Below are 21,414 nucleotides of genomic sequence, written 5' to 3' on the forward strand. Positions count from 1 at the left end.
ACCCAACACAAATTGATTAATATTTGTTCGTTTTACAGCTTTATAGGATAATTATATTCTTCATTAACCAGTTGCCTGCTAAGGCTTAGTGAGATTTATACTCTGCATTTATCCAGGAATACAGTATGTGTCTCTGAGTTGGAGCTTAGAAGAGAAAAACTGTGTTTACCATCATTCCCTTTCACACTGGTATAATAATTGTATGACACTAGAGATGGTAAAAGAAATGGGGAAATCAGGTATTAATAATTTGGCATAGCAATAGTTAAGGTAGTAAGCTATTCTGCTTGTTTAATTAAGAATATGCTATTTCTTATTTTACAATTATTGTAGTTAAAATATTTTGACTACTCTTGTTATATTTATTTCACTAGTTATTGAGCAGAAGACTTTGATAGTGTTTGCAACCAGTGCCACATTTAAAGCTGTCTCTGCTCTAAGTATTATTATTATTATTATTGTTATTGTCATTTATTTATTTATAAGGCGTCACAGATTCAGAAGCGCCTGATGCAGAAGCAAATAACAAATAGATGAGGAAATATACACAAGTAGCACAGATGAGTGTGAGTAATGCTATGGGGACTCACAATGAGTGCAGCAAAAGACATGACAGAATGTTTGATGGAGTCAGACAGTAGACAGACATGGGACAATGGGTAGAAACGACCCTGTCTGCGAGATCTTACATTCTTAAGGGAGGGGTGGTGAGAGACAGTAGGACCAGCTGAGAAAAAATGGAGTTGGCAGGCGAGGAAGAGGAGGCGATGGATAAGATGGTCAAGAGGTGGTAGAAGAGGCAAGCTTGAAAAGGTGAGATTAGAATGAGCATTTGAAGGACTGAAGGTTGGAGTCTAGTGAGACTGGGTAGGGAGTTCCAAAGAATGGGGGCAGCACGGTGGAAGTCTTGGAGCCGAGCGTGGAAGAAAGTGATGAGAGATAAATGGAGGTGGAGGTCAGAGGCAGAACGAAGTGGCCTGTTAGGTATAAACCTCGAGACAAGGTCAGAGATGTAAGGGGGAGAAGTGTTGGTAAGGGTTTTGTAAGTGAGGGTAAGGAGTTTGACTTGAATTCTGAAACCGATAGGGAGCCAATGAAGGGATTTACGCAGAGGAGTAGTGGAAGAAGTGTGATGGGAGATGAAGATACGCCGAGCCGCAGCATGCTGTATGAATTGACGGTCAGAATAATTAGAGTCAGGAAGTCTGGTGAGAAGGAGGTTGCAATAGTCGAGACGAGAAATTATGAGTGAAAGGACTAGGATTTTGGTTGCTCCCTAAGAGAGGAAGGGATGGATTATTGTGATGTTACGGAGGAGGAAGTGGCAGGATTTGTTGACGGACTTAATATGAGGGGTAAAGCTGAAGACTAAGCCAAGGTTGACTTCAAGGCAGCGGTCTTGGGTGACAGGAGAAAGAGTAATGTTGTCAACCAAGAGAGAGATATTGGGAGGGATAGCAAAATTGTTAGGAGGTCAGATTTGCAGATGTTGAGTTTTAGGAAGCGCTTTTACATCCAGGTAGTTACAGCAGAGAGACAGCTAGATACCTGGTTTAGGAAGGCGGGAGAGAGGTCAAGGGAGGAAAGATAGATTTGTGCGTCATCAGCAAAGAGGTGGTTTTGGAGGCCAAATGATTGAATAAGTCAACTGACAGAGGTGGTGTAGAGAGAGAGGAGCAGAGGGCTAAGGACAGAGCCTTGTGAGACTCCAATAGAATGAGGACGGGGGGGGGGGGTGGGTGAAGTCAGAAGCAGACATGCTAAAAGAGCGGCCAGAGAGGTAGGAGGCAAACCAGGTGAGAGCTGTTGCGCAAAGACCTAGGAAGCAAAGGGTGCTTAGAGTGACTACACCCTAAATTATTATGTACCCCGCATACCCACGTTAAGCAAACCTTCCAGTTTCTCATTTGCCATGATCCAATTAAAGTGTGCCTTAGTAAGAATACAGGTAGATATGAATAGACAGACCTGGACAAAAGTCAAACATGTTGTCTGGATATCCTCATGAGCATAAAGGGAAGGGTTAGAATTTGATTTATCTACTTTACTTGGAATCATGTCTACCAGTATGATTCTACAGATGTAGTAAGCTGTCTTAAGTCAATCTTTTAGTTTCACTTAAGCCCAGGTTCGGCACTGAGGTACAATAAGCAGAGACAGATTTACTTATTTTCGGTTACAGACTATTTTCTCAAACCAGTGCAGGAAACCTCACACACAAGCCAATGTGACAGTTGAAGTCATTTTAGTAGAAGGGTACCAGGACACTTGACTCTAAGAGAGATTTGAAATAGCTGCCATTTACAATGGCTTTTTGATAATGATAATTGATAAACGGGGTGCCAAACCTCTGATAATATTCAATATAAAGAAGCAAAAATGTGCCAGCTCTGGAGGATGGTGTAAGAGAGCATAAGGAGCATATTTAGTCAAGTATAAGCACTCCCAATTATTCCATGTACATTTTTCTGCTCAGTAATACATAGAATTTCATATATGGGGATACTGGCTTCTCCTACTCAACACTGATTATCTGCAATGCTTTTAGATTACAGAAACACATGCCATCTAAAGATGATAGCTTTTCTGTTTTTTGTTTTATACAGAAATCGCATCCCTGCTGCAGTTGCTACATGAAGGCAATTACGAGGCTATTATTCTCGGCCCATTGGTACAAGAGATCTTTAATACACCAGATCCAGATGAAAAGCTTGACTTGTACCTGGAGAGACAGATTGCTGCTTTCCTGGACTCTCCTGCAGAACTGAGCAATGACAGGTAATTTGCATTCCTGATACTGTCCGTTCATGTCCATTGTCTTTCACCACAATATTATAGGTTCTTTCCCAATTCTTGTCTCCCTCTGCTTTCTATGATACCGATCTTAGCAACATTATATATGTTAGAGGACTTAAATATTGCCCCTTGTTTTCTTGATGGATCACATATTATGTTGGCAGAGGAGAGGAAAAGCTGTGTTAAATTGCATTAATCTGCATTATTTTCATTGTTTTCGAGATCTGACCTGTTCACTTGAAATTATTTTTGCTGCCCACACTTATGATGATTTATTTTGGCTCAGTGACCGAAGAACTGAAATTGCTCTTTATGTGGCTACTGAAATAATAGCTTTACTATTTATTTTTTTTAGCAAAAGATGAAAACTCTACTTTGAATGATGTTCAGAAAGTTAAACAATAATACTGAACATTATTTAACTGGGGCCCGTCTTCCTTCTCAATCTGGTGCATCTCCCGGTGACTGTAAGACCCCAGGCAGTGTGTATCATTGACTCACCTTCACGACCAAGGTGGAGCTTTGACAAAAGCTTCATGTGACACAAATGAACGTAACATCCAACTGTAAATCAGGACGAGATCATACAGTTCACTCACTTTAGTGGTTTACTCTCTCTCTTACAATTACTGTTTATCCATCTGGTTTAGCTTCTGTAGTTAGTTTATAGCTCCCTTTTTTATTATTTTGTCTAAGAAAAGCTTTTGATTGTCTCAGAAATAGCTTTTGGTTCATCAATCCTTTTAGTATCTCCATATATTTTACCTAACTTCTCATGGCAACTATGGTTTATTGTAATACAGGATAAGGTAACAAAACACTTACTCATTTTCTTTATATTTGTTTTGTTTTATTTAGACTGACATTCAGATTTAAACAGAAATGACAAATGTTTACTAAGGATATATTTATTTTTTAACAGCATGTTCGTAGTACTGCATCATATATACCAATATGGGTTAATGTATGTTTAATTTCTTTGTAAAGGATTTAGTATGCGCAAACATTCAATCTATAATGCCCTTAATAGATGTAAGCATCTACCGTATGACCAACTTATAAAATAGCTCTTTTTTTTATTGCTCTGACACCTGCTGGTGTCCTGAATTATTTAGCGAGTTTAACCATTCAGTTTATTTCACATTGATTCTTATGAGTGCCTCATTGAACACAGAATTTTATATGTGGAACCCTAAAATGTAAGTCACAGACTGTTCTACAAGATAGCCCCCTCTTTGTGTAGATACCACTTTTTTCATTATTACCCCTATATTGCTTTTTTGTACCTGTTTAAGCTTGTGAAATATGAAAGCAGGACAAACCAGGACACTTAATTTCTGTATGTTATATATTTGAAATAGACTTTAAGTAGTAGTCCTTGCCCCCAAAGCTGTCATTAAGGGAAAAAAGTTATCATCTTATAGCATCACATTAAACTCTTATGTACTTGAGTGTGTTTTATTGACTTTTAATTTATCCTTTAAAGATTACTATGCTAAGAGCCATCTCTATCCTTTGCAGTTTACAAGTGTATGAATGTCATAGTCGAGCTTTACTTTAATACATATAAAGTTGCAAAGCCCAGAGCTTATTTAATGGTTCAGAAAGGAATGATGTGCTGTAACTCAACAGCCGATCAGATATCTATTTTATCATTCCGATTAGAACTCTAAAACCTGTTATCTGGTTGGCTACTTTAGGTTACAGTACATCTTTGCTAATGCACTGTTATTAAAGCAGCAATCTCACATAGGTCATTTTTTTTTCTTTCTAAAGCAAGTTAAGTACATATAAAGCATGCATTTTGTTTAGCTGTCTTTCTAGAAGTCATTATCTGTTTTTCAAAATTTCTCTGGAGGTTACAAATATGGCTACAAGTTACACAGAGCAGACAGAGCTCAGAGGGGCATTCCAAAGCCTCGTTGCTCACTACATCATGTGTCATGTGACTGTGTTAGGCATGGTAGTCCATGACGCTGTGCAGAATTATAAATCATTAATAGCCTTAAACAACAAACCAAGGCCAAATGGTAAATAGCAACATTATTCTTACAGCCTGCCATAGTGATTTATGTTAAAGAAAATCAAAGAACACGCCATTTTTTTCATGATATTGCTGCTTTAAGCAAGCCCAAATATTATTTTTAGAGACATTTACTGTTGAATATCAGAAAATGATACTTAATCTAGTCCATTATTCTCCTTGTTCTAGACAATTGCTGGTGTTCCTGTTGGGTGTGAGCTGCCTTCATTTCTTTGTGCAGAGTAATTGGACTGGACCACCTGTTCATTCTGAGCCTCAAGATTTTTTACCATTGTCTCTATTTGAGTGCTTCTCGGAGGTATGATAGAAATTCTTAAATGTCTTGTTGCTTTTATAAATATTCTTTTCAGTTTGTCGTTGGCATTTATGTTTTCCAATTTTCTCTTCCGAAGGCTTACATTCATGTCTCATACACATTGTTCCTATATAAAATTGTTGAAATAGTGTAAGCATTTTGAACTTGTTTTTCTATTGGTGAAGAAGCATTTCAACAATTACAAGAATAACCACACGATTATTCATCTAACCCAGGGTTTCCCAAACCCAGTCCTCAGGGCTCCCTAACCGTGCTGGTTTTCTGGATCACATGTGAAATAATTAGGACCACCTGTGGATCTGTTACAATGTGTCAGTCAGTAATAATACACCTGTGCTCCAGCAAGGAGATATGAAAAACCTGCACTGTTAGGGAGCCCTGAGGACTGGGTTTGGGAAACCCATTGTCTTTTATAAGTTTTATAGTAATTATTATGGTGCAGAAAATATTGAAATTCTGGGTATTTTGCTGTTTTTTTCTAAACTATCTTTCTATTATGTGATTGATTGCTGGTGAATTATAACTAATTATAGTAAATATATTGCCAAAATGTTGCAGTTACTTGGAATTGGATCTACTATCTGAGCTTTTTTTGGTTTTGGAGGACTTTTGCTCTTGTTGGCCTTATTTATTCCCCTTATGGATGCATATTCCCCTTATGGATGCATATGGATGGTCTAAAAATGAAACAGTACATGAAAGTACATAGTGAAGTGTGCTCACTTACCTTTCCCAGCATTAGACCTCTGCCAAGAGACAATTGCTTCTGTCATTTTTCTCCACCTCCTGCATGTTACCTCTCTTGTCCTACTTGTTGACTAAAAGTATAAAAAAACTCGACCAGAACTTGTTACTGGAATGAGCATTATTCCATCTACAAAAAGTAACTCTTCTTAAAAGTAGAGGAGCAATATAAATAGGCGGAAAATGCTCAATTCATAAAAGCAATGATCGTTATTATAAATCCCCCCTCCTCCCCACACACATCCATAATGTGCTTGTTCTGAATGTCAAAGCAAAACAGTTTAATATTCTGGTCCACAAAGACACCGGAACCCATAAAAGGGTTCTGTCTATAGCCCACTGATGGTGCTTCTGGTCAGTTTGCACAAAGAAGATAAATTTTGACCTAAAATAATATATTATCTATAAGCGAAAAGAAAATAGTGCCACTGTAGATACAAATTATGTTAAAAATCGCATTGCATTGTACCTTTGTTTTAATTTCCCATATAGTATCCTACCAAATAAGTACATTTACAGTTTCATGGTCCTAACCTTATTTTCAGACTAGTATATATGTCCTTTCTAAGCTTGAATGAAGCCTTACTGGGATTTCAGTCGTACATGCTTTCTTTTGGAGAGCACCACTCCACAAGCATCCAGACAGCACATACAAGCGAACACAAATCTTCATATCACCGTTTTAAAATGATGCATACTTGATGCCGTTGCTAAAAGCTCTAACCTGATTTATAGGAGATGTTTCTTTTCTGCTCTGTTGGCTTGGACAGATACAGCTGCTGATCATTAATAGTCTAAACACACTGCCGGCTGGTTAGCACGTAGCAGAGTGGTAGTAGGAGAATGATGTACAGCCGAAAGGCGGCGATAAGTATATTTGATGACTTGTTTGTTCAGGGAGATAGGACATCCCAGCACACAAGCAAGGCTTAGCCGGCCCCGAACCTAGACATTCGATTTCCATATGAGCCTGGCTGGAATAAAACTGAATTAACCTTATCTGTAAAGTGAATGATCTCCTTTTTTGATGAACGCTCAGTGCTTTTGATTACACTTAATTGAAACTTTGTATTAGTGAAATGAAAATGATTTATCACTTTGCTCTTGTGTATATCCACAAGGTCTCTCTTGTCTAATTTATTCTGAGCGAGCTGTATCTCCATACTTTGTTTGCCAAGAGTCCCCCCATGAATAAACTGTTGATAATAAGCTGTAAAAATGTCTGGTGGATTAAAAATTAGGCTTTTGGAAGGAGACAAGATGGATATAATCAGCCATCCTGGAAATAGAACATTTAAGTAATCACACTTTCAGTTCAAAAGGGCTATATGTTTTGCAAGGGTGGACAATTTTTTTAAAATTTTTTCTCTGTTAGTTAAATGACTGCTCCACATGTTTAGAATGTTATTTACATATATACCAACTTGAACTTATTAAAAAAAAAGCATCATTTTTGAAAAACTGATAAAATATTAAAGGACATATATGTTGCTCTTTGATATTGACAGCAATGTTCATGCCGGGGAAAAGGTAACCTTTCTGCCTACATATGGTCTTAGAACTTAAATTTAACTTAATGTAATATCTGTATTAATTTGCAGTCAATACTCACTCACACTTTCAACAAAAGTAGTGAGGTTAAAAGTAATTTTGATATCAAGACAAGATAATGTAGAATTCAGGTGCCAGCCAGTGAAATCTAGGAGCCATCAGAATCTCTTAAGGTACAAGAGAAGATATGAATGCATTTACCTCAGCAGAAATTAGGTGCTAGCAGTTGCTTAAATATTAGGCCCAGGCCTTTTTGGCCTCTTCATAAATTAGTCAACGAAAGGCTGGCCTAGTAGCCAAAATTCACAAAATGGTGAATGTACTTTAAAGCCACCTTTACTGCTGTTCTCAGGTAATTGTAATTGGAACTGATCAAAACATTGTTCTAATGTTCTTACCACATTTTCAATCTCCTATCTTGTATTACCTCCTCTCCTTTAAGGCTGTCTCTTAGCACCCTTGGCGACCTTGCCCTCCTCTTCCCCTGATCTCCCTCCACAAATTTTAAACCCACTAGTATCGTCCGTGACCTGGCGGGACTGAATGGTACCTATGACAATTATGTAGTATATCTATTGACTGATTGTTATTTTCTATTGAATTCATGTATGACAATGTATATTGTATATAACCTTGTAATGTAATCTCGAAGTGTGCTTTGCTAGATGAAATGAGTCTGAACTGCAAGTATGAATAATCTGTTGAAATTAGCCAGACCAGGGAGAGAGAGGCATCTCTGAGGAGTTTGAAGCCCCAAAGTTGTAAACCATCTAGTCAAGCAAATTAACAGAGGTGAGAACTCAATATCATGTGAACATTCCCTAACTCAGGACATACCTAGCTCACTTTGAAAGCCCTGTGACATTTGAGAGATCAATCTGTCCTCATTGACCGCTAAACTCCTGTTAGGAACCCCCACAGCCAGCAACACAAAACCCGGAGTCTACTCAGAAGTCTGGTTTTCGCTGGAGCCCCTAGTGGTGGGGACAGACTTGGCCGCAGACAGTTGAGGGTCGTGAATTGTGCTCTGACTGGGGGGAACCCAGCGATAGAGGATAAGAGCAATAGCAGAGTGATGTCCAGGCAAGGGTCAAGGCCGGCAGCAGTCAGAATATCCAGTACACAAACCGGGCTCAGAGGTCACAGGCAAATTAGCAGCGTAGGAGTCCAGGCAAAAAAGGTCAATGGGCACAGGCAATCAAACGAAGTCAGGAATCAGGCAAAAGGTCGGCAACAAGTAATCAAATCAATGGTGACAGCAACCAGGAACAAAGCAGGCTAGTCAGCAGCAAAGCAGGAACTATAACCGGCAGGAAGGCTTTGCCCCTTCCAGCCTTAAATACCTGCATGGTCCAATGGAATAAAGGTAGCCCCAGGATGGACAATCAGCCAGCTGGCTTCTCTTGCCTTTGCGCACGCGCCCGGCTGTCCTGAATGCCGGAGCGCAGCGCAGCATAGTGAATGCGTCCCGACCGTTGCCTTGGGAAGTGACGTCCCGGTCGTCATGACGATGGCCGGGACGAGAGGGCAGAGAGTCGCGGCGGTGCCCGGAGCCGCGGCGGCTCATCACAACTCCAAAGGTTGGGGGTGAGAGCTACGTGGGAAAAAGGTTTAAAATATTCTGCCTTAGACAATAACGTGTGCATTTTCATGAGGAGGTCTATCAAAACTAAAATTTCTTAGTAAGTAATGACACTGTTTTTTTTTTCCCTATTTTATTTCTGAAACTTATTTGTGCAATTTATTGTATATCTTGTTAACTTTTTTCTAACTAAGCCTTGGACACATTTTTCTGATTAAATAAATTGAATCTAGCGTGTTTTCCATGATTCCTTTATTAACTTACGAAGCCCAAGGAAGCTCATGCTACATGTGTATGTGATTTAAGTGTGAAACATTAATAAGTGGTTTTGGTGAACATAAGGACACCATAATAAATCCTCTGTGGTTGCAGAAAAGGTGTTTTTATTGCAAAATGATTAATGTGACGCCAGTCATGGCCAGTTGTTCAAATTGCTGGATCTGGGACAGGCTGGGCGTTTGTGACAGTACCCCTTACATTTTACTAAATGTGTACACCTCATCACAGATCAGGCCCGATTCTTTCATAACCTAGGCGAAAGTCACTGACAACTTGATTAAAGACCCTAAACAAATGACTGGGAATGCCTTAAATTCTATAGTATATTAAGCTTTATAATATTGCTCATATTGAACTTCACTACAGAAGCTATGGAGTGAACCCTGTCACCAACACAATTAGTGGACCGAACTCGCTGCAAGTTGTTGACACTGGCTCACCTGGTGCATGGAGTCTGAGTGTCCAGTTTTTCTAGGGAACCCCATAGGGAGATATTGGGCTCCACTGTGAGTCACCCACAGGTTGTGATACTTAGACTTACGCCACTCGGCAGCAGCTGACTGTGCATGAACTCGGGGACAGTAGGACAAGACACTGATGAAGTTGGACACCGGCCAAGGGTCAAGACATACAGCACATTTTCTGTAAGTAAAGGATGGTCGGTGAGCAATCCGATGACAGGCCAGGAACAATCCAGGTTGTAATTAGTTGATGATGAGCTTCAATAAAGTTACAGAGAAATTGCAAAAATACATGTTGCTTGGGCACAGTATTGCAAGGCTTATATGTGGATACACGTTCCATATGTAAAACATTATAGACAGGAGGAGGTGCATACACCTAAGAAGAGACCCGCTCTACAAACTACATGTCACATTCTTCTTTATATTGGGTAGAGCTAAAGCAATTGCGTAGTAGATAACATGCTGTTCAGCACCAGATATAATACCACTGTATGATATGCATGGTGACATCATCACTAGGCATTTAAAGCTAACTCCAGCTTATAAAATGTATGTGTGTCAGGGATAACTCCCTCTAGCTCCTCCCTGATTAGATATCTTATCATATATTCCAACAGTCATACAATATATCGCCTCTATTTTGTCAGGAAGCCGCTCCTGAACCCCTTTATCTGTCACAAACCACCACGCACTTGTGATTTGGAAGCTTATTGTAAGGGAACACACAAGATTCCAATGCAAATCTCACACTCCCCTCTCTCTAAGGCAACAGATTTCGCTGGTCCCTTTTCCCAACACAGATGCACACTTCACACCTCTCAGCAACTGCCACCAGCTACGTATAAGGCCCGTAGCAAACCTATGATTTAATCACCCAATTGTGCAGCTCTGTGCCCTGGTAGTTAAATAGTTAACTCTTCTCACTCTGGTAACTAAAGAGTTAATCCAGCCAAGCAATCTGTCTCTTCTAAACAGGCAATGAATTCGTTTAGAGCAATAAGGACAGAACTATTAAATTTTAGATTTAATATACAAAAAGTACAATGCTTACAGAGAATAAAAAATAACAGTTAGATAAAGATTTGACATACAAATAAAAAATGGCAAACCATTATAAATACAAAAGGGATAAAAGTACAGAGCATAATTTACTTATCATAATCTGTATGCCTGGGGGTAGGCAGAAAAGATGCACAGTCCTTCAATTAGATTGATCCCCAAGAAACTGACAGCTTGTCCTTTTAAAACACAGGTTTTTAAGGGGTTGTGGCCTGTGACACTTTTTCAATCACCACTTGCATGTTGCCTGATTTACTAACCAATTCTACTATGTGATATATTTTTTCTGTAGAGCATTACATCGATCCAATTTTATCATTAATAAATCCCCTATGACTGTCTATCTTTTGATACCAAACATAATGACCTTTTGACAATGTGACATACACTTTTGAAAGATATGTGATTTTAGCTGTTCATGGATACCACCCGTCCCTGTCATTTACAACCCTGGTGGGGTTTTTGCCCTTCAGTACGGAGTGGCACATGGATTTTCCAAAATATGAAAAATGAAAGCATTTCCTTTCAAGTTCATATTTCTATATACATGCATAAAGACCCTACAGATTTTATACAGGAGTCTCCAAGATTCTCACCTAGGCATATGGCTCTCTAATTTGCACCTAGTGGTTAGTTTGTGTTTACAATACCTATTGAAAGGAAGTCAATTAACTAGTGAAATACATGATCAAAAACAATGGATGTCTGTGATCTGCATATCTTAAACTGGTCTCTTCACAAAGGGTTTGCATAACTTAATTACCTCCTACTGGGCTAATTGTTTCATTTTAAAAAACAATTGGTCACACATTTATCTGAATTGAAGGTCAGGTTAATTTATGTATCCATGCGACGTTTTATTTGGGCCCTGACATTCAATATTCTATTTCAGCCTTTCAGATTTATGCTCTCATCCTGACAGTGTGTATTTAAAAACCATAGCTCGTCATGGTTATTTACAATAACTATAGAACTAGCTACCTGACTTTTTTCATTTGTTATACTTTCTGTTAGAATTTATCTAATAGCCTCTCTCTGTTCTAAGCAGATTACATGGGAAACCATGTGAACAGCATAGAAATGGGCTTACTGAGTGCCTTCTCTGCCACCTTATTTCCCAGACACCCAGTGCATTAAAGGCGTCTGGGACATTGACCCATTGACGCTGGGTGTTTAAATTTATTCTGATGTCTGGAAAACGACGAGGCTGCTGGCGGGATCTGTATAAGAGCATTAATTATACATAGCATGTTTATATTGCACCATTTATCCTTTCTCAAATATCAATAAATTATCTAAACTGTAACGAAAGTTTTAGATTATGCTTGAGGGTTATGAAACATAGATAGTTTTTCTCTATGTCCCTTATCATTATTCATTAACCAGTGCTTCACTGCGTTTTTCCAGGCTTATGAGTTATATTATTTTATTATCCTTTTAGGGGTTTGTTAACAGGACTTCTTTGTAAGTACCGTAAATCAGGATTCTCTATGTTCAGATGCATATAATTTTCATTTACATATAACATGAAGGAGCCAGAATATTAATAAATGCGACCTTGTGCACAGTCTGTAAATCTTTCATTGTGCCTGGATATCAGACACTATTCTTATATTGGTTTGTCTAGGCACTTAATTAACCCAGCTGTCAATATTCTCCCTGTGTTTTGTCTTGTAGCGTTTTGTAGCAGACCTATTGGGCATGTTTCTTAACATATAAGCCTGATTGTTTTACCCTTATTATCTTCTCCTTACTGTTGTATGGTCATGTTTTCAAATCTGCCGTACATAGATTAAAATCCACATGCTTATATTTGTGTCATTCCTTTTTTTATTATTTGCCACTGTAATATTACAGAAACTAATAGTTACATTCTGTGCATGTAGAAATGAATAGGGGGCTCCCTCAGATGTAATGACTGCTAAATCTATAATATAAATGGCTTTAATTCAAAGAGCTATATCATACCAGACTTCCTTGTCTATAAACCAACTGAAGCACATAGCAGGAAAGCCACTCACTGAAATGGAAAATGGAGAGCAGTAGCTTGTAGTCTAAGAACAATGCTATTATGTTCCATTTTGAAAATATTATTTTCTGTCACATTTTTGCCATACGATTTTACATTTGTATTTGTGAATATGCCTTTTTCTTCTGGATCAGCTTGTACTTTAATCATAGTGACCTTAAAAGCTGATTTATGATGTGGAGTATAATTATTATTATAATAGTTTACATATTGTCATCATATTATACAGCATATTGTGCATAAGCTATATAATCATCCAGCTTAATCCCTGCCCTGTTGGAGCCTAGTTCACATGAGTGAACACGCACACTAGGGTCCTTTTTTTTCTTACAAACTTCACACAGACAATGGCCTTGGTCATAATTGAACCCATGGCCCTAGCTCTGAAAGGCTAAACTGGGATATCAATAATGTAGTTCCTATACTTTATGCTACAGGTTTAGGGTTATGGTTAAGTGAGGACTACCGGTTCAGAACAGGGTATTTGTAATAAATGTGCACCAGGGGTATTTGCACAGGATCTATAAAAGACAAGACTCCCATTGTTAGACTTATTAAGAAAGAATCAACTAATAGGAAACATTTTTAATTGACAAAATCCTCAATTCAATTAAGTAGTCCTATTCGTTGTTTGACCCAGGTGATGGCGAGATATCTGGGGTCAAATAAAAGTGATACAAAATGGTTCAACCTCAACATATACCCACTTAGTTTACTCTAATTTTCTTTAACATTACCCTTAACTTGACTATAATCTAATCCTATGGTGAGCTTTAAGCAACACCCTACTATTAGTCCAAGAAGCACAAATCCTAATTCAAGCCCAGCTCTTAACACCGTATAATTTCTAATGTACCTTCACCCAAAAAGGATGTGAACTCCCCCCTCCAAAATGTAAAAATTCTAGATTCCCTCATCCAAGATCATATATTTCACTGGAAAGCTAAATACGTTATATATAATTTTTTGGACATTTTGAGCATCGTGCTGTTTTGCAGACCAGTGTGGAACCCAAAATTTATGAGTTTAGCCTATAGTCTAATAAGACCTTAAAGCTACCTGAGCATCCAGACCACCAAAGGACTCCTGCATTCCCAGGAGAGGGCCTTTTAATTGTGTTCCTTATACTGTGATGTTAGATCTTCATATATTTGCCCCAAGGTAACGAGGTTGGAGTAATGGCAAATGAGAGCAAACTATACACAACGCATGGGAAGAAGTATTATTTAAAAAACTAAGACTAAAAAACTGTGCTATGTATTGCTAGATTAAAAAAAAAGATTTCAAAAAAAGTTCTAGCTAACAATTGGGCAGATATACCACTGTACAATATTCATAGCATTGGCTGCTCATAAATGAATTTATTTTGTGATTTCAAAGTTGGCATGGCTAAAAAAACCCTCCAAAAAACAGATGAAATATGCTTTATTTGTACAACTAAAATATTGTCTGCGGAGTGACAAAAATCCCATCATCTACTAAAGAAGCACAATATCCGTAAGGTGTATTGAAAGCCAGACTAAAATGTTGTGTGTGTTTGTGTATGTATGTGTGTATGTATATATATATATATGTATATATATATGTATATATATATGTATATATATATGTGTATATATATATATATATATGTATATATATATATATATGTATATATGTATGTATATATATATATGTATATATATGTGTATATATATATATGTATATATATATATATATATATATATATATATATATATATATATATAATATTATTATTATTATCATTTATTTGTTGGGCGCCACAGGGTTTTCGCAGCGCCTTACATAATACGAACAGTAGACCATACAGGGTAAACATCACAGAACAATAAACACTAAGTACCAATGCTTCAGAAACTTCAGGCAGTCATATGGAGTGAGGGCGGAGCAGAAGAGTCGGTATGAAGACAGGAGGGGAGAGGGGCCCTGCTCATACGAGCTTACATCCTAAGGGAGGGAGGACAAAACAGGCACGAAGGGAGGCAGTGATGCAATGGAGAAAAAGGGACCAGGGGAGAGGAGGGAGAACAAGCAGAGTGGATGAGGGGTTAAGTGGATGGTTGGTAGGCTTTCAGGAACAGGTGAGTTTTGAGTGCCCGTTTGAAGGAGCACAGATTGGAAGCGAGACGGATGGAGCGAGGGAGGTCATTCCAGTGCAGGGGGGCAGCTCGGGAAAAGTCTTGGACTCGGGAGTGGGAAGAGGTAATGAGAGTGGAGGAGAGGCGACGGTCGTTTGCCGAGCGCAGGGAGCCAGCGGGAGTATGAATGGTAAGGAAGTTAGAGATGTAGGGGGCAGTAGACTGGGAGAGAGCTTTGTAAGTGGTAAGGAGTTTAAAGAGGATTCTGTAAGGGAAAGGGAGCCAGTGTAAGGCCTGGTAGAGAGGGGAGGCAGAGGAGGAGCGACATGAGAGAAAGATAAGTCTGGCAGCTGCATTGAGTACAGATCGGAGCAGGGCGAGATGGGAGAGAGGGAGGCCAGTGAGGAGGAGGTTGCAGTAGTCCAGGCGGGAGATGATGAGTGCATGGATGATGGTTTTGGTGGCGTCTTGTGAGAGGAAGGGTCGGATGCGGGCGATGTTGCGCAGTTGGAAGCGACAGGCTTGAGCAAGGGATTGGGCGTGGGGGGCAAAAGAGAGAGAGGAGTCAAGGGTGACACCCAGGCAACAGATGTGACTATGAGTTCCGTTTTGGAGATGTTAATTTTGAGAAAGCGTGAGGACATCCAGGAGGAGATGGCAGAGAGGCAGTCAGATACACGAGAGAGGAGGGTGGACGATTGATCAGGAGAGGAGATGTAGAGTTGAATGTCGTCAGCATAAAGGTGATACTGAAGACCAAAGGAGGAGATGAGCGCACCAAGGGATGAAGTGTAGAGCGAAAAGAGAAGGGGGCCGAGAACAGAGCCCTGGGGGAGTCCTACTTGGAGGGGCGTGGGGGCGGTGGACGAGCCGGACGTGGAGACAGAGAAGGTGCGGTTAGCAAGGTAAGAGCAGACCCAGGCATGGACAGAACCAGAGAGGCCTAGAGAGAAGAGTTTGCAGAAGGAGGGGGTGGTCCACGGTGTCAAAGGCTGCGGAGAGGTCGAGGAGGATAAGTAAGGAGAAATGACCCCTGGATTTGGCTGATAGGAGGTCATTGGTGACTTTAGCCAGGGCAGTTTCAGTGGAGTGGAGGGGGCGGTAACTAGATTGGAGAGGGTCGAGGAGGGAATTGTCTGAGAGGTATCTGGTGAGACGACAGCAGACTAACCGCTCAAGAAGTTTGAAGGGATAGGGGAGAAGAGAAAGAGGACGATAATTGGCGACGGAGGAGGGGTCGAGGTTGGGTTTTTTGATAGGAGAGATGAGAGCGTGTTTGAATGAGGAGGGTACAACACCAGAGGAGAGTGATAGGTTGAAGAGGTGTGCCAGGTAGGAGCAGGCAGTGGGAGAGAGAGAGCGAAGGAGGTTACAGGCATCCTGTCTCTACAACCACTCCCTCACTACTGCCCCTGAGAGGGAGAGAGGGACCGGAGGGGGGGAGAAAGGAGGGAGTTAAAGGTGGCGAAGAGACGACGGGGATTAGAGGACTGAAGGGAAATGAGGGATTTAAAGAAGGTTTGTTTAGCCAGGGAGAGGGCAGAGCAGAATGAGGAGAGGATAAATCTAAAGTGAAGGAAGTCAGCCAGGGAGCGAGATTTCCTCCAGAGGCGTTCTGCAGTGCGAGAGCACTTTTTAAGGAAGCGGGTGAGTTTGGAAGTGCCATGGTTGGGGGATGAGACAGCGTCGGCGGATAGGAGAGGCAGGGGCGACAGCGTCAGGGGCAGTAGTGAGGGAGTGGTTGTAGAGACAGGATGCCTGGTCAGGGCAAGTCAGGGTGGGAAGGGGAGAGAGGAGAGAATCAAGAGTGGAGGAGAAGGAGATGGGGTCGATTGCATCAAGGTTACGTCTGGTGAGGGTGGCTTTAGGCGGGGGGGGGAGTAGGGGAGGAGGACAGAGTGAAAGAGAGGAGATGGTGGTCGGAGAGTGGGTAGGGAGAGATGGAGAAGTCTGAGAGATCGCAGAGATGCGAGAAGACAAGGTCGAGGGAGTGACCAAGATGGTGGGTGGGGGAGGAGGTCCACTGGGTGAGACCAAGGGAGGAGGAGAGGGAGAGAAGTCTGATAGTGGCAGGGTCTGAGCAGTTGTCGATGGGGATGTTGAAGTCCCCGAGTATGACGGAGGGAAGGTCAGAGGAAAGGTAGTGGGGGAGCCAGGCGGCGAAGTTATCCAGGAACAGGGAGGTAGGGCCAGGGGGGCGGTAGATGACGGAGACCCGGAGATGGATGCGGGAGAAAAGATGAATGGAGTGAACTTCAAAGGAGGAGAAAGAGAGGGAAGGTACAGTGGGAATGACCCGAAAAGTACAGCAGGGGGATAGGAGAAGTCCCACTCCGCCACCAGGACGTTCGTCCGGTCTGGTAGAGTGGGTGAAGGAGAGTCCACCATAGGAGAGGGTGGCGGGTGAGGTGGTGTCAGAGGGAGTGAGCCATGTTTCAGTGATGGCGAGAAGGTTAAGAGAGTTGGAGATGAAGAGGTCGTGGATGGAGGTCAGTTTGTTACGGATGGACCTTGAGTTCCAGAGGGCACAGGAGAAAGGGAGGGAAGGATGAGGGGAGATGTGGATAAGATTGTCGGGGTTGCTGGAGCGAGGGGATGGGTGTGAGTCGGACCGGTGAAGGGGGCTGGGAGAGAGGGTTGAAGGAGTGAGGGGGGGGGGATGGGATCGTGCGAGAGGGACAGGTGGCGGTGGCCCGGGGAGAGGATAGGTATAGGAAAGGAGCGGGGCGGCATATTGAGATATGGGGGACGGGAGTGAGAGCGACGAGGCAGCAGGGGCCGGAGGAGAAAATTGAGCTAGGTAAAAAGGGCAGCAGAGGCTGGAGGAGAATTAGGCTAGGTCAAGTAGAGACTGACGGGGCAAAGAAAGGCAGCACGTAGGAGAGTAGAGGATTAAGGAGCGGAGTGAAACAGAAGGGCAGTAGCAATACAATGAAGACAAAGCAAAGTGGGGAAGAGCAGCAGTAAATCAATGGGACAATGTGTAGTGGAGGAGAATGAAATAACAATCTAAACAATAACAACCTAAATGATGAAGACAATGTATGGTAGAGAACAATAAAATAAAGGTGGAACAAATAAATTTGATTAAAATTAAAATAAGCACATTAAGTTAGAGATAAAGATAAAAATTGATGGTTCGATCAGATAAACACAAGAACAGCAGTGAAGGGCTACCGAGAGCCCATACAGGGAAGCTGGAGGGATAACTCAGGAACGGGGGAGTCCACGGAGGATCCCGGTGGTTGCAGGAGTCGGAGTAGTCCAGGGATCCAGCAATCAGGAGGTAGGCGCAGGATCAGAAAAGTCCTGGGGGGGTTGAGTGATCAGGATGGATCAGAGTTCCCAAGGGTCAAGATAACCAGTTCAGTGCAGAGTTCAGACCCGGAGAAGTACGAGAGTTGGAGGGTCCAAGGGGTCAGGAGTTACGGGGAGCCCGGTGGGACCAGGTGGGGTCATGAGGAGAGGCGGGGTGGGAGGATAATGGATATAAACAGGCCCTGTGTTGGTGATTAATTGACCAATTAATGGTGGATGATCCTGATTTTTTTTTTCTTATTTTTATATAAAATCAACCATATGCTGGGGCAGGGGCATGAGAGGCAGCCCAGAGTGGGGGTTAGATCCTAGAAATGAGGAGGTTGAGGCCAAAGGAGCCACGGAGACTTCAGGGGAGCAGGGACCCACGTGGAGAGGCAGCCGGCGGAGAGGGACTCAAGGGGTTAACTGAGTGCCCGCAGCAGGCGGGGTATCCGGTGGAGCAGGCCGAATCTGCGGCCTGTGATCAGGTGAATGCAGGGGAGGGGAGAGCAGGCTCACCGTTTGTTGCTGACGAAGATCACCGGAGATGGAGCAGCGGGACGAAGATCACCGGAGATGGAGCAGCGGGACGAAGATCACCGGAGATGGAGCAGCGGGACACATGGGCGCGTGCCGCTGGAGGGAATCAGGAGATCCAGGAACAGGAGACACATGGATTCAGCAGCAGCTTGGGTCAGCGACGTGGAGGCGGTAAGTAGCGTTCATGGGGGTCAGACGGCGGCGATGTAGCGCTCGGCACGTCCAGCACTTTCAAAGCTGGCCCACTTGGAGGCAGGAAGCAGGCTGTGAACAGGCGACTGGAGCGGGAGTAGAGCGGCAGGAGACGGCAGCGTGAAGGCGGCAGGCGGGTCAGGCATCAGGTTGGAGGTCGGGCTGCGGCAGGGGACGGCAGCGTGAAGGCGGCAGGCGGGCCAGGCATCAGGTTGGAGGTCGGGCTGCAGGTAGAAGGTACCCGGAGGCAGCGAGGCAAAGTACCCCAGCCATCAGCAGCACCGCTCAGTGGAAGAGGCAGGCATCTCCGTGTTGAGATTCGGGGCCCAGAGAGGTTCCAGGCTGGGCTTCAACGGAGAGCTGACATATATATATATATAATAGCCTTCACTTGGATCTATTTGTGGGTTACCATTTTTGTAACTCTTCTGTTCTTTGCTTTAGTGCCAGTTTTGATTTTATGAAGTCTGAAGGCACCAAAACTGCGCGCACACACAGTGTAATGCAAATGTGTGCCTTTGTATTATGCTCTGTGGCAGCTTGTCAGCCCTTATCATTTTCATCCAGATTCTTTATGTTTTTACAAAACATCCTGGAATCTGCAACTTCCACAAATCCTCATTATTAAATATCTCTGCTCCTAGAATTCTTTTAAAACCTCTCTTTTATTATAGCATTAAAATTGATTGATGTTTCGATCGACAGCCTGGGATGATTATGACGTGTTATATAATTGCCGACCAAATGTGTACAGGATGAGTCATGTGTTGTACAGTCACCTTGAAGTTGAAAAATCCATGTTCCATGCTACATTATACCTCACATCTCCTTACTGAACATCACACAGTGTGGGTGAAACCTTTCAAACATTGTCAATGCCTACACGTCTTTATCTTTGTTCAGTTCCTCCATGCATAGACAAATTGTTATCTGTTCACATACAAGCAGCAAGATAATTTGTTGATTGATTCTATTTTCATTTGTTAAATATTGGTGATAGCGGGAGTTCTCCAGTCTCATTCATAAGTTGATTTAACATGTGAACAGCTGATAGCGTTCAGTAAAATAATTTTTTTGTATGTGGTATTATTTGAGATGGAAGAAAGGTAAGGGGTACACAGTACACCCAACTAAAGCTAGGTGCACACTACAGAAAATTTCTCCCGATGCGATAGCTTTAATGATTTTGCCAACAACTGAAAGTCCCCATCATCTTACCGATTCATGTGTACACACCTACACAATTTACCTTCACATCTGTGCTCTTCATCTGTCCTATCCATCATCATCATCACCATTTATTTATATAGTGCCACTAATTCCGCAGCGCTGTACAGAGAACTCACATCAGTCCCTGCCCCATTGGGGCTTACAGTCTAAATTCCCTAACATACACACAGACAGAGAAAGAGACTAGGGTCAATTTTGATAGCAGCCAATTAACCTACTAGTGTGTTTTTGGAGTGTGGGAGGAAACCGGAGCACCAGGAGGAAACCCACGCAAACACAGAGAGAACATACAAACTCCTCACAGATAAGGCCATGGTCATGAATTGAACTCATGACCCCAGTGCTGTAAGGCAGAAGTGCTAACCACTACGCCACGATGCTGCTAAAAAGATTGTGACTCTGTAAACTCTATGGAGATCTGCCTACACTGCTGATCCAGTGTGCATACAGACTTCAGAATTTGGCCGCCATCATTCCATCATTTATAGATGTTTTTAGTTTAGTTATAAAATCAAAGGAAACTATACAATGTGCTTTGGTACGATAAAACATGATCTTTGGGGCGTACATACTAATGCAATATCGGACCTAACAGTCGTTTATCGTGTGATTGGCACAATAATCAGGTGAAAAACCTGTAGTGTGTATCTAACTTTAGATCAGTGATTAGCTCTTCCATGCTCACATCTATTGTATGTGGAAATAGTAATTCCGAAATAATTATGAGATTTCAGAGTGATTGAACTGAGGTGAGCCCTTTGTGTAGAGAGGATATCAATGAAATGTAGTACATCTCATCAGAGTGATTTCATACTGTTTCTGGTATGTGGTTCTTAGCACCCTTTTCCTTTGTCAGGTAATATAGCCAGATACAGGTTAACATCTTTGCCAATTTCTTTTGCACAGTGTTTGAATAGAACACTGTACAACTAGAGAAACAGTGTTTCTAGGGATGCGCAGATGATGTCATCAACGGGGTACCGACTACCAAACAGAATCTGTAGGTAATATTTGGATTTAAGCAATTGTGCTGGCTTACCTTTTGTCTGAGTCTCAGTATTTATATCTCCTGTTGTGTATAACAATTGACAAAGGATAGACAGATTTTTTCTGCTCTCAACATAACACAACAGATATTTTCCTCCTTTGACAGTTTCTATTAGTCATATTTATCATTCACATTTATTAA

The 21,414-nt window shown here is 41.7% G+C and overlaps 1 protein-coding gene across 1 annotated transcript in view; it reads left to right on the forward strand.

Moving 5' to 3' along the window:
- The window catches only part of TTC27 (tetratricopeptide repeat domain 27), a 293,427-nt gene that overhangs the window by 14,319 nt on the left and 257,694 nt on the right, over nt 1-21,414 (forward strand). The window contains exons 3-4 of the mRNA XM_075203668.1: nt 2,607-2,778; nt 5,009-5,138. Of these exons, the coding sequence (XP_075059769.1) occupies nt 2,607-2,778; nt 5,009-5,138 (302 nt within the window). The remainder of the gene's footprint in view (nt 1-2,606; nt 2,779-5,008; nt 5,139-21,414) is intronic.

This window comes from Mixophyes fleayi, chromosome 3 (assembly GCF_038048845.1).
Source record: "Mixophyes fleayi isolate aMixFle1 chromosome 3, aMixFle1.hap1, whole genome shotgun sequence".
In the NCBI taxonomy this organism is placed as follows: domain Eukaryota; kingdom Metazoa; phylum Chordata; class Amphibia; order Anura; family Limnodynastidae; genus Mixophyes; species Mixophyes fleayi.